The sequence below is a fragment of the Protomyctophum parallelum genome, assembly GCF_964188405.1.
Source record: "Protomyctophum parallelum genome assembly, chromosome: 12".
Taxonomy (NCBI): domain Eukaryota; kingdom Metazoa; phylum Chordata; class Actinopteri; order Myctophiformes; family Myctophidae; genus Protomyctophum; species Protomyctophum parallelum.
In genome coordinates this window covers 37,617,764-37,631,167 of record NC_139712.1, presented here as the reverse complement: position 1 = coordinate 37,631,167, position 13,404 = coordinate 37,617,764, and the positions used below count along the sequence as shown (strand labels likewise).

At 39.9% G+C, this 13,404-nt stretch overlaps 2 protein-coding genes across 2 annotated transcripts; one reads left to right on the top strand and one right to left on the bottom strand.

Annotated features, from left to right (window-relative positions):
- Nucleotides 1-284: 284 nt before the first annotated feature.
- Nucleotides 285-6,901, top strand: mix23 (mitochondrial matrix import factor 23). Its single transcript, XM_083777993.1, has 5 exons — nt 285-361; nt 1,253-1,378; nt 3,247-3,393; nt 3,865-3,924; nt 6,240-6,901. Exons 1-5 carry the CDS (start codon nt 311-313, stop codon nt 6,288-6,290), a joined length of 435 nt encoding a protein of 144 aa, XP_083634119.1. The 5' UTR covers nt 285-310; the 3' UTR covers nt 6,291-6,901.
- Nucleotides 6,902-11,560: 4,659 nt separating this feature from the next.
- Nucleotides 11,561-12,734, bottom strand: LOC310867899 (cystatin-B-like). The gene is made up of 3 exons (XM_083778069.1): nt 12,570-12,734; nt 12,355-12,456; nt 11,561-11,887 (listed from the first exon to the last, which is right to left on the bottom strand). The coding sequence occupies exons 1-3, from the start codon at nt 12,636-12,638 to the stop codon at nt 11,759-11,761; spliced, it is 300 nt and encodes a 99-aa protein (XP_083634195.1). The 5' UTR covers nt 12,639-12,734; the 3' UTR covers nt 11,561-11,758.
- Nucleotides 12,735-13,404: the final 670 nt, after the last annotated feature.

Below are 13,404 nucleotides of genomic sequence, written 5' to 3'. Positions count from 1 at the left end.
CTATCAACCCCCATACTGTTAGCTTGCTGCATATTATAAGAAATTGTATGATATTATCATATTCATTCATTTGTTTATTTTTTTTGCTATTATTGCTCTGTTTTTTTTTATTAATTAATTCGACAATTTAATTTATTTGTTTATATTAGGGTTTTAAATATAAATACGTCATCTTAACTTGAGGAAAATCGTAACATAATTCAAGTTAAGATGACGTATTTATATTTAAAAGCCTAATATAAACAAATAAATTAAATTGTCGAACAACTTGCGCAGACCGCAGAGAGAGGACCTCGGCTCGCAGTCCACTATGGCGGCGCCCAGTGGAACTTTAAACTGTGAGGACTTTTCAATGTTTCAGGTAAATTGCGTCGCAGTATATTTGCGTTTCCATCGGAGTAAATGTTCTTTGAGATGACACTCATCCGATTCGAAACATGACGGGATTGTATTGGGAATGTAATCCTTTCTTGACTTGTTGAGGGCAATGAACTGAATGAGTGACCCCTTCTGTCTCACACCCATCGAGTTCAACTTCAATGTACGAGTTGTATAATAAGGTCTTATGTTTAGCTAGGGAATGGTTGTAACCTTCCTTTATGGTCTATAATGGCAACGTTTTAATTAATAGTAGACCATAGTAGTTTTTTTTTGTAAGTTGGCCAATGGCTACCGACCACCATGACACGTGACAGAATGAAGAGTTAAAAAAAATATTGCATAACTCACTAAACTCAGTATCATAAAACAGTCTCTCACGCATACTTTAGTCGTCTCATCATGTTTAAAATCTGTTACCACTATAAATGTATGGCTGTGAAAATTGTAAAAAGGAACAGGGCAGGCTCCCCATTATTTTCTAACTACCTTTTAGGACGGGAACCCCCTTTGGGGTAGTTGAACTTGTTAATGTTGCTATACTATGTACAGTATTCTTTTGTTGTCATTTTTGAATAATTATTTGAAGGTTTTCAGAAAACTTTTAGAAGGATTTAGAAGGCCTTTTTAGAATCGGCATCAGTCCTAAATGGGTTAAAAATAATTCTACACCTGTACATGTTTTATGGAGGGACATTTATCTTATTTTTCACACAAGAAAGAAAGCTTCTCGTAACCTGAGTTTACTCTTTGAAAGATTAGTTTGACTTGAGTCTTGGCAGTTGGCAGTCATTAATGATTAACTTTTTGTAGGTTTCATAACTGGTTCAATTTGTATGCTGATTGTCATTCTGTCCATCTATGCTTCCATAAGGAGGTCCTGAAGGTGATGCGTACCATAGATGACCGCATTGTCTATTCCCTTAACACCACAGTGCCCACAGTCTCCTTCTCGGGCAAAGTGGATGCCATGCAGACATGCAAACAACTCTATGAATCGGTATGTATGATTTATGTCATCAGGATTGATTTGTCTTCTAGGATGTTGTATATTATGTCTGAGTTCTTATATTGTTGCTGCTGCCTTCCAGCACAATATGTAGCCCCTTTTGGGACCCTTACCGTTTCTGAAGTTTGGCTGACAGTAGGGTCCCTGAGTAGTTCTTCCACTCTCCATGGGAGACAGATGTACATAGCCTCCGTTCACGCCGTGCTGCGTTGAGCACTGAACCTGCTGAGTTGACCACAGTATCCCGGGATTCTGGTTCCCAAACTGTGGTGCGTGCACCCCTTGTGGTGCACGAGTGCCTTCTAGGGGGTGCACAACATGAAAAGGCTAATGGTGGTTCTATGGTTTTATTTTAAATAAAATAAACATATTATGCCAATTTATGGCAAGTATATGCAGAATATAGCCTATATATTATGCCATATTCAGGATCATATATGTGCATATATGTGGATAAAAAGGAAATATATGTCTATATAGCTTATGCAATTTATATTTCCTTGTGGGGGGTGCATCAGCTAGGTCGGGAGGTAACAGGGGGTGCATGACCAAAAAGTTTTGGGAAACACTCCTCTAATTCAAGAATGCTCGCCCCCAAAACGCGCTCGCCCCGGGTCAAATCTGGCAACCTCGGAGCGGTCGCCACCAGCTTTTCCTAAACGTAACCTCAGCAAAACTACTGGTTATGTATGTTATGTCTAAACTAAACCTAACCAGAGGTGTATTTACTATTTATCATAGAGGCAGGCAGGCAGCTGCCTCCCTAACTTCACTTCAGGAACAATCTCTTTGAAAACCTGTTGTTTCTGATTGTGTAACGGACAAAATGCATTTGAAAAGTGGGATGCAAATGAAGTTAATGCAGTCTGACAATGCTTTGTTCCCACTCAATTTAAGCATAGTGTCATTACTTCCAATGCAATGTTGAAATGAGTCACAAATTTGTGCAGGATGTCATGTTTGCCTTATCTGTAATGCTCCATTACAGATATACATACATTGAATTTTACTTGCATATTCTCTTTATTTAATTATGTTTGTCAGTTTGTTGTGTTTTTGTCCCCCCGTGGCCGTGGGTGGTCCATGGTGGCAGGGGGTATTTTTGCCTCCCTAAAATGTCATTCCAGCATATGCCACTGAACCTAACCTTATTCCTAAATGTAACCTCAGTAAAACTATGCCTAAACCTAACCTTATTCCTAACCTTAACCTCAGTTAAACAAACACAAGATTACAAGAACCGCTGGAGGCGAGTATGTTTTGGGGCGGGCATTCCGGTTACCCACACACTGTAGAGTGTAGAGCATCACAGTCCCGCCCCCTTTCATGACGACGCCAGGCCCAGGAAATTGATTCCCAATGCATTTTTCCCATAGACATTAAGTCTATGGGAAGTATTTATTTAAAGACGGATACGCCGCGGACAAAGCCAACTCGAGTTGTGACGACTCATGACAATAAACACAATATTTTGAACAAAAAAAAATTACAAAGAAGAAAAACAACAAAAAAGGTGTTTTAACCTGCCGTTTTTTCTTCTTTCTAATTGTTTGTTCGGCCCAAAAAATTGTGTTTGTTGTCGAGTTGGCTTTGTACGACGCTTAAAAGGTCTTTAAATAAATACTTTTTGAAAAGTCTATGAGAAAAATGAACGGGAATCATTTCCTGGGCCCTGGTAGGGGGCGGGACTGCGACGCTCTATACTCCCTATTCACCCTACACTAAATATCTTAGTCGTTTTATAAGCTCAGTCATCACAAGCTCGTTGATCTGCTAACTTTGCCAAATGTTCACCCCAGAGTATACTAGGGAACTAGGACGCTCAAGTGGATAAGGATTGTTTTCCATGTACCTTGCAGATGATGGAGGCACATCTGAGCAGAGACAAAGCTATCAAGACGTGCATAGCCCAAACATCAGAGGTGGTGGGGCAGCTGCGTGAAAAAAGAGCAAAAGACAACGAAAATCTTGCACTTAACAAACAACTCAGGAAAGAGCAGACCAAGGTAATTCATCGTCTTCACACTAGAGGGCACCAAACACCACACATCTAAGATTTAAGACAGTAGAGAGAAAGGACAATTTTCTGGGGCTCATTGGTAGCTATGGATTGGGGCGCAATTCACGCAATCCTTTGCTTGCTCTACATGGCATGTTTAAGCAATCCTGAAATTCCACAAATTATTGACCTAATCCAATTCCACATCACATAACAGAGGGGTATTTTGGCATTTTCATTAAAAAAATAATAAAGGTTGTCTGGTGGCTCAGCCAAGTTGCACAGTGAGGATGTGGGTTTGAATACACTTTGTCTTGTCTTGTCTCACATTTCTCTCCTTGGTTTCCTGTCTTATTACACTTAACTGAAATAAAACATTTGCCTAAAATAAAATGTATTTTATATATATATATTATATATCATAGTTTTGCTTTTAGTGGGAGTAACAAATTATGTGATATATAATCTGTTCCTCCAGTTAAAACTCATGCAGTCAGAGCTGAATGTTGAAGAAGTTGTCAATGACAGGAGCCTGAAGGTAAGAGCATAGTATCTGTTGAAGATATACTGTACATGTTGCTCATTAGCGACTTTAAGCAACGACTGCTACGGCAGTCGGCTCCGGCAAATGGAAATGAATCAGTGCTCGATACATAAACCTGCTCTCCGTCGCAGCCCTTTCTACTACAGCAGAACCTACACTTACACATAGACCCCTTTTCCACCGGGGTTGAACCGGTTCGGTTCTTTCTTCCCGCTAAATATTGAACCAGTTCAGAGTGTTTCCACTGAAAATGAGTGGGTTCCGAACCATAAACGTTCGTTCCCAATGTGAACCACAAAACGGTGGTTCAGCTTTGTAATTGCACGCAGCGCTTTGTGAACCGAGACGATATAAGTGGGTGTGTCAGTAGGTTGGAACTTGTCAGTGGGTTGGAACTTGGGAGGACGTCGCAGACACAGTGACACACGCAACAGATATCTTTGAACAAAAATACGTTTACATTAATTGCCAACGCAAACATGAAACGATCCAAACGTATACGGATGCATCGCGATCCAGAATCCAGAGACTTGCGGGGCGTTATAATAACTTGTAACCTTGACATCACAACCTCGTGGATACTGTTTACATCGGTTTGTGTTGTGCAACGCCCTCGGGCGCATAATAGCGCCACCAAATGAACCGGCCGTCAATCTGGTGGAAATGCAGCCGGTTCGCGACCGGTTCGCAAAAAGCACCAAGGTTCGGAACGGCACTGGTTCTGAACCGAAGTTCTTTTGGTGGAAAAGGGGCCATAGTGTCTACAACGCCATGTCATAACCATGTTTATTGAAATTAAATCATACATTTACACCGATTGCTCCATCACCTCTCTTATGCTGTGTAATGTGTTGGCATGCTCTGAATGAAGAAATAACACTAATAGGCTAATATTAACCATGTTTATTAAAACGGTTTTAGAATAACACGGATTGCTCCAGCACCTTCCTCTTTCCACTGCTGATCATGTCCAGCGCATGTAATAATTAAGCAATAACGGGCAAGTTAGCTGACACAAAAAAAAGTGTTTGTTTGACACATGCTGGTCACCATGGGAACCAATGTCGCCGTCGCCGACGGCTGTTTGCTTAACGATTTTGACAGCTACGGCGATTGCGTCACAGCCGCCGTACTGAAAACAGTCGTTGCTTAAAGTCCCTAATATCAAAGTGAGGGAAAACCTGCACAATCCTGTAATTGTCACAAACCGGTAATGACAGACTAGAAGAAGGAAGGCAGTTCCTACAGACGCGCACTGGTCTGTAGCTCCCAGAAGCACTTTATTTAGAGGTACAACGTTTTGACCCGCGTGAGTCTTCATGAGGTATGGTCAACATACACAAAGTAGGCACGTTACATGCAACAGCATAGGGCAAGTCACAATGAACAACAGCTGTTTTGCAATGCATGGACAAAATGACTTTCACACCACCCGATCTACAGGCTGCATTGGATAATGTCAAGCCAAGGACTAGTGGAGTAGTTATGATCAGACACAATTCTTCAAATAAGGAAGTCGAGGGAGGGCTGGTACAATAGTCAATACTAGGTGCAGAGAAGTAAATTAACTGCAAACCAATAATAATAAAAAAAACTTAACAAATGAATGTAGCGACCATAAAATAATAAATGTATAATAAGGTACAGCAATTGCAGTAAAATATATAAAGGACACGGCATGAAAGGACCAAATCAATGGCACAAAACGGAAACCAGTGCATACACATACAGGAAAAATATATAATGGAATTAAAAACAAAGAACTAACCCAGGAAAGGTTTGACATCGAATTGAGGCCGTGAGGAGGATACAGTATCCACCTCTTGATAACCTTTTGACCAAGCTTGTAATAATATTGTAATACTTTCATTATACTGTAGATAGACTAGCATTTTCTTGCCTCCACCAATAGTGTTGGACAGGGATTATGTTTTAGCTCCATTCCATTTGTCTGTTATCAAAATAACTCTACCGAATGGTCAGATTGTCATGAAAGTTGGTGAGAATTATCAGTAGGCTGCTCAGAAGATTCTGATTCTTTGGTCATTGTTGCAAAATCAAACGTTTGGGTAGCAGTGTGCACAAGGAGATGGATCGTGGATTGCGATAACTAATTTCCACCTGTTCGTCCCCATTTTGGGCATGTCATTACACCGGTAGTCAAAAGTCTTAAACATTTTTTTTTAAATAGCAGATCTACAAGCCCACTGCACATCACAATTTGACACGTTGTGAGGTTGTAGCTCAGCTATTTTAGCTGGGTAACATTGATTTGTGATCAGACATTGATTGTATTTATTTTCATCCAGGTGTTCAGTGAAAGGTGCCGTATCCACTATACGCCTCCTAAGGTGAATTGAACTGTTGTCTGTTGTGGCTGATAAGAAGAAGTGCTTCCATCAGGAAGCTGTATCATGACATATCATGAAACTGTGACTTGCCTCTGTGCTCTGACACCAGGACATTTGTCAGCCAGCCAACTGTAAGCTTTCCCAGGGCCCACACTCAAACCATTTTGACCAGTGTGTGGTGTTAGCGCGTTAATGTGAGACCACCCCTGTAGAACAGTCATTTCTGTGTTTCCTTTCTGAAATTGTATAAAAAAAAGACTGCATTTTAAAAAGAAAAGTATAATGAAGTGTTTTTCAGTGGCTCTTGTCTGTGGTTTAAATGTATTAAGTTGATTAAAAGTAAATCCATATTATATTCCCAACAGAAAATACAAGCATCATGGTAGGGTTTCATCCACATCACTGCTTTTAGTTTCGTATGAGGCGAGTTTGCACTTTGTTTGCCATTTTATATATGTTGTTCCTTAATTTTGCCATTACTATCCAAACGCATGCTAAACTTTACTTGATTTGTCTTCCAAGAGAGTCATAATCACCTGATGTTAAGAGTTAAGGTAAGGATAACAAAATCTCTCAACTACACAGACTTTAGTTTACTGTGCACTGCAGCTAAAACTAGATAAAAAGTGCCTGTCAGGGCACAGGTCTCCACCTGGGCAGGTCAGGTTGTGGCCTCCTGGTGGTGCTATAATAGGCCAATGTGAAAAGGGTGCCATTTTTTCTTACGCCTTGGATGGCAATTGGATGATTTGAGGCATTTTGTTCCAAAATTTTTTACAAAAATCCACCTATTGGTGGTGCTATAACAGGCCAATGTGAAAAGGCTGGGATATATTCCTCAGCCTAGTAGGAAAGTGTGTGTGAAAGATTTGCATAAATTGCATGCTGCGTTAATGATTTGAGGCTTTTTGTTCAAAACAGGCCAATCCTGCAAACTTTGAAAGCCAATGTTAGCCAATGAGGATGGAATATGAAATATTGGACAGATCTGTCTTGAACACATGACTATATAGATGGTGTGTAATCATTTGTGGGATTTGTGGACAATCTGGATCAGGAGTAATAGCAAAAAATGTGTTTTTCAAAAGTCGGCCTGGTGGCGCTATAACAGGCCGTTCTGGAAAATTTGGGGCAGAGGTTCAGCATTGGCATCCAGGGAGAGTGCAAAATCTAGCATCGACCGGATTAATGGTGCCGGAGATTAGCTGGTAACAGACGGACGGACACACACACGGACGGTGTGCAAAACATACTCTTTCCCCATGCCTTCGGCCTGGTGGAGACAATAACTGGATTGGCTATTTGTGTGCAGCATTGTATAACAAAGTATAAAATTGTGTTTAAGTGGTAAAGCATACTAATCTATTTAGTATATTCATTTATTTTTTATCTATTCGCCTTTTTGCGCGTCAATTCGTTGATGCTTCTCGATTATCCGATTAATCAAAAACGTAACCGATAGAATAATCGCCAAGAAAGTAATCGATAGTTGCAGCCCTGGTTTATTATTGCAGAGAGATTCAGCCACAAAGAGTGCTCAACTGACTAATGTTGCAGATTAAAACTAAATCTGCATTTTCTATCAACCCCATTTTAAACTAGAACTGCACTCTATCGAGTGCATACTTGCTTGTTGCACACTAGTAGGCCATAAATGGCCAACTAGTGCGCAAGCAGAGCGCGCAAGTACTTTCGACCGCTACAAACTGTCAACCAATTACATATACATATACTAGTATGTATATGTAATTTGTCCGTCCTAGCCAACCCGCCACTTTTTATGCGTATGCACCGTCCCAGCAAATTGTGCCTGATACGGCAGTGGTGCCAGATTACATACATGTATACACAGGAGCATTACCTTTAATCCTCCCAACACTAAAACATATCGTCATTACGTCACCATCGAAAACCAATTACACTCTGGCATTGGGTCCTTTAATACACATATTTCTTACGTCATCATTGAGAGCTAGTTATACATATACTATATATATATGTAATTTGTAAGTTGATTAGCGGTATACTGTGGTTACTTTGCGCCAAAAACCGTCCCAGCCAACCCGCCACTTTTTATGCGTATGCAAATAAAACAGCAAATTGTTCCTGATTTGCTGGGACCAGATTACATACATGTATACACAGGAACATTACCTTTAATCCTCCCAACACTAAAACATATCGTCATTACGTCACCATCGAAGACCAATTACACTCTGGCATTGGGTCCTTTAATACACATATTTCTTACGTCATCATTGAGAGCTAGTTATACATATACTATATATATATGTAATTTGTAAGTTGATTAGCGGTATACTGTGGTTACTTTGCGCCAAAAACCGTCCCAGCCAACCCGCCACTTTTTATGCGTATGCAAATAAAACAGCAAATTGTGCCTGATTTGCTGGGACCAGATTACATACATGTATACACAGGAGCATTACCTTTAATCCTCCCAACACTAAAACATATCGTCATTACGTCACCATCGAAGACCAATTACACTCTGGCATTGGGTCCTTTAATACACATATTTCTTACGTCATCATTGAGAGCTAGTTATACATATACTATATATATATGTAGTTGTAAATTGATTAGCGGTATACTGTGGTTACTTTGCGCCAAAAACCGTCCCAGCCAACCCGCCACTTTTTATGCGTATGCAAATAAAACAGCTAATTGTGCCTGATCTCTAAGTTATTTACATTGTTCATATTAAAAGAAAGCTGTTTTGTTGGTTCCTCACTTAATATTCTTTTTTCCTTCTGTTTCAAACCATAATCTTAATTCCTGAACTTCTGGTATATTAAGCTCCCTATATAATATAGTACTATATTACTAGTCAACTGCTTCTCTCTATAGTTGGTTACGGCGGTTCCTCCTAAAACTAAAATAGGGAAAAGAGACATGGTATCCATGTTAGTGGAATCTCCCCAAGCTGTATATATAATTTTTGTATTCGATGAATCCACTAATTGTAATTCCCTTTTTTTACGTGGTCCAATTTGTGTAACAACATCCTCTACTTCTGAGAAATGAATGCAAACCCACCAAATAGAGTAATTTCTGTCTTTGGTTTCAGTGGAATTTGTACGAAAATTTGGATTTATTTCTTTAAATTGCCCGTCAGTAAACTCTTGTTTACTTTAATCAAATTAAAATACTTTACTGATTCTTAATTAAATCCTACTACCTTAATTGTTGCTGTACTGTCTGAAACTTGAAAGAAGAAGTATACTCCGTTACCGTATTTACGTTCTTCACTTTTAGTAATTATTAATTGTGCTAAAATTGTCCAACTTTCACGATCTGATACTGAACTTAATTCTGAGATGGTAATTACGGGGTTCTTCTTAATCCTTTTATTTGAAGGTATATCTGTAGATAGTTCCATTGTTTTAACTATGTTTAGCATGTAACTATATCTTCTGTTCTATAACTCCACGCTCTTTGATATTTAATTTGTAAGTTGATTAGCGGTATACTGTGGTTACTTTGCGCCAAAAACCCGTCCTAGCCAACCATTGAGAGCTAGTCATTGAGAGCTAGTCATACATATGTAATTTGTAAGTTGATTAGCGGTATACTGTGGTTACTTTGCGCCAAAACCCGTCCCAGCCAACCCGCCACTTTTGATGTGTATGCAAATAAAACAGCAAATTGTGCCTGATTTGCTGGGACCAGGTCCAGGTTACATAAATGTATACACAGGAACATTTACCTTTAATCCTCCCAACACTAAAACATATCGTCATTACGTCACAATCGAAGACCAATTGCACTCTGGCATTGGGTCCTTTAATCCACATATTTCTTACGTCATCATTGAGAGCTAGTTATACATATACACACCATGTACTCTGGTCCCAGCAAATCAGGCACAATTTGCTATTTTATTTTACAAATTACATATATATGTATGACTTGCTCTCAATGATGGTCATGAATGTAATCTGGTCCCAGCAAATCAGGCACAATTTGCTGTTTTATTTTCATACGCATCAAAAGTGGCGGGTTGGCTGGGACGGTGCATACGGACCGGGCGAAAATATTACTTGCGCGCTCTGCTTGCGCAAGTAAAAATGGGGCAAAAGTGCACTTTTGATGACTGATGCTCGAGCATCGGTGCGGTAGGAAGAGTTAAGGCCTATTCATAGTCTGGATTTTCGGTGGTGAGGTGACCACCGCTCCGGTGGTGAGCTGACGACCAGAGCTGAAATAACGTTGAGCGGTGATGAGTAAAAACAGAGAAGGGCTGGAGCGGTGGAGGTGGTTTGCTCTTCACTGCGGCTTGTGACGTCATGTTGTAGTTCGGTGGTCACCTAACCACTGTATGAGCCTTAACTCTTCCTCAAGTGACTAATGTAAATGCAGGATGTGATCAGACATTGTCAGCAAGAACAGTCCGTCAACGACTCAACAATACTTAAAGTGTATAAACTCCCCATTACAAACATTTGAGGGTTCACTCAGTGGTGCAAACTCTAGAGACACTGTTCTGGTTATAAATGTGTTACTGTTAACAATGCCTACTGTCATTTCATTGGCATAGTTTTTTATGCCTTCAAACAGCTATTTGCCTAAACTTAGACAAAAGAACAATTGGCTTAAAATATTGCAGACTACTCCAAACAAGAACTCTCTCAGGCAGCTCATGCATCCTAACACTTTACTAAAACACTATTGGGTGTCCTTTAATTTGTCACTAGTTTGTATACATGTGGCTTACAGTGGACATTTCGGATCAAGTTGCTAAGATGTGCCAAAGCTGGTGAGTTGATAAAATATCCAATAACAAGTTACATTGCTGTTTGTTTCAGTCAGCTGATTTGGTGAGAATACCACAGTGTAATTTCCAGTTTTTGAGCTTCCGCTAAACAAGAAAAGGGGCATGAGTCATCAGGTCTGGCCTGATGACTCATCTGTCAGCTGCCTTTGATTTGAGTAGCCATGCTAAACAGTTCACATGAACAGGTTCACCCATCAATGGTATATGTATGTTGGAGGGATTAATATAGTACATTTTTGGCTGCTGATAATCACAATTTACCCGTTAACGGGTGTGGTAGTGAGTAATTCACTGCAGGTCACATGAATACACAATGAATGACTTGAGACTTTTAGATTTAGCTGACACTTCATCTTTCACTTTGAATGGTTGACACACCCAGCCACACACTGGATACAGTATGCCCCCACTCATATTTTGTATCCCAGGCAACTATAAAAAACAACAAACATTGTTTTGAAACGTATGACATTTCTTTCATAGGATGCTTTTTTATTTTTTTTATTAAATCAGTAACAAAACCGGTTTATCCCACTCATCTCATTCCCAAACTATATTGATGACATTTATCAGTGACAGTAAAACCTTGTATGGAATGAGATTCAAAGTTAACATGGCTGAATAGTGTAGTACAACGATCCAGGATTATGAGAATTGAGAAGTGACTTATAGGCACTGGAGTTTAAAAATATTCAATGTCGTCATGGTGGGCCTTGGACTCCTGGACACTGTGTAAACTCAGTTTTTCTCCTGCATGCGGGAGCGTTTTATACACACGGATATGAACGTGATCTTCTTCACCAACATGAACCTACAGGAGAGATAAGAGGACAATACAAACGATTATATTAACAATGTATCCCTATAGAACAAAGATCCCATGTGGTTGGGCTCCAGGTCTTTCTCCATTTTAAGGCAATTTAATGGCTAATCTTACCCATGACATGGGTAAGATTAGCCTTAACGTGATGAGACATGGGCCATGTCTGTGTGTGTCCTAATGGGAACATCAACATGAATGGACAGGACTAATACAATATATTCTCAACTAAAGAATTACAATGGTGGAAAGTAAGTAAGTAGTAGGAAAATTACTTTTACTCCACTACAATTATTTGAAAACTCATTACTAGTTACTCTTTATATGCTATTTTCAAAAGATTGTACTTTTGGTACTTTTACTCAAGTAAATGCTTATTTGATTTGATTTGATTTTTAAAAGGGGGAGAAAAAGTACTTTTTCACGAACCACTATATCTGACTGATTCTGATTATTACCTTGATGAAGTAGTTCGTTCCAGCTACAAGCTGGGTCTTGTAGGTCTTGGCTTGGAAAACGTCGTAGGTCTTCCCCGTTTTCCCCTGTACGTGCGACTTCATCTGTACGATGTAAACAATACACTGGGTCAAAACAAAACCTTTGTAGCCTAGCCTCATTTGGCCATGTCATTCTAATGAAATATTCTGTTAATATTTATTATATCTATACTCACATCGTCACAAATCTTTTGAACATCTTCATCTGCATTCTTCACATCCCCGATTCCTCCACACATAGGCATTGTGACAATGTATGCAACAGCGGACAACAACAACTACGGAATGTAAAATGTGTTTGACAGTGCCAGCTGATTTTTCAGTTTTCACTTCAGTGGCGAGCGTGGATCATGTGACCCTGTTTTGGACCATACCATTCAGCCCGAGGACGAGGGGGACCGCAAGGAAGTGGGTTTGTTCTAATAAGCTGTGCCAAAATTGCTTCACTGTCTCACTCTCACGTGCTTCCCTTATATATACTAGCCGGTGCTTCCCCACTCCCCACTGTCCCCAGTTCTCCCCATAGACTGATAGACATATCTATGGTTCTCCCTACCTACATGTTAGTGCCCCCTAATGGACATGAAAATTATCACAATTATTTCATTTTCCAAATCTGTCTGTGATAGATAGATAGTAGAGTTTGGAGTCTACCAGGTAATTAATGATATGGTCTCACTCACAGTGGTAACCTTAACGACTAGGACTCACAACTATTTACTGGGTAACTATGGCAGACTATCCAACCAATTGTATGAGGTGAAAGCCTTCTTTACCAAATGGATGGATTGATGTACAGTACTACACACACTATGATGATGACAAGCTTGGGTGGCACTGGCACAGCATTATGCTCCTGCTGTGTGCTGTTTATCTCTTGATTGAACAGGTTAATATGACCAGCTGATATATATAACTTTGGGCAGCGGAGGTGGTCTTGATATCGGAAGGTTGCTAGTTCGTATCCCCGGACCGGCACGTTAAAATTACCACCGTTGAAGTGCCCTTGAG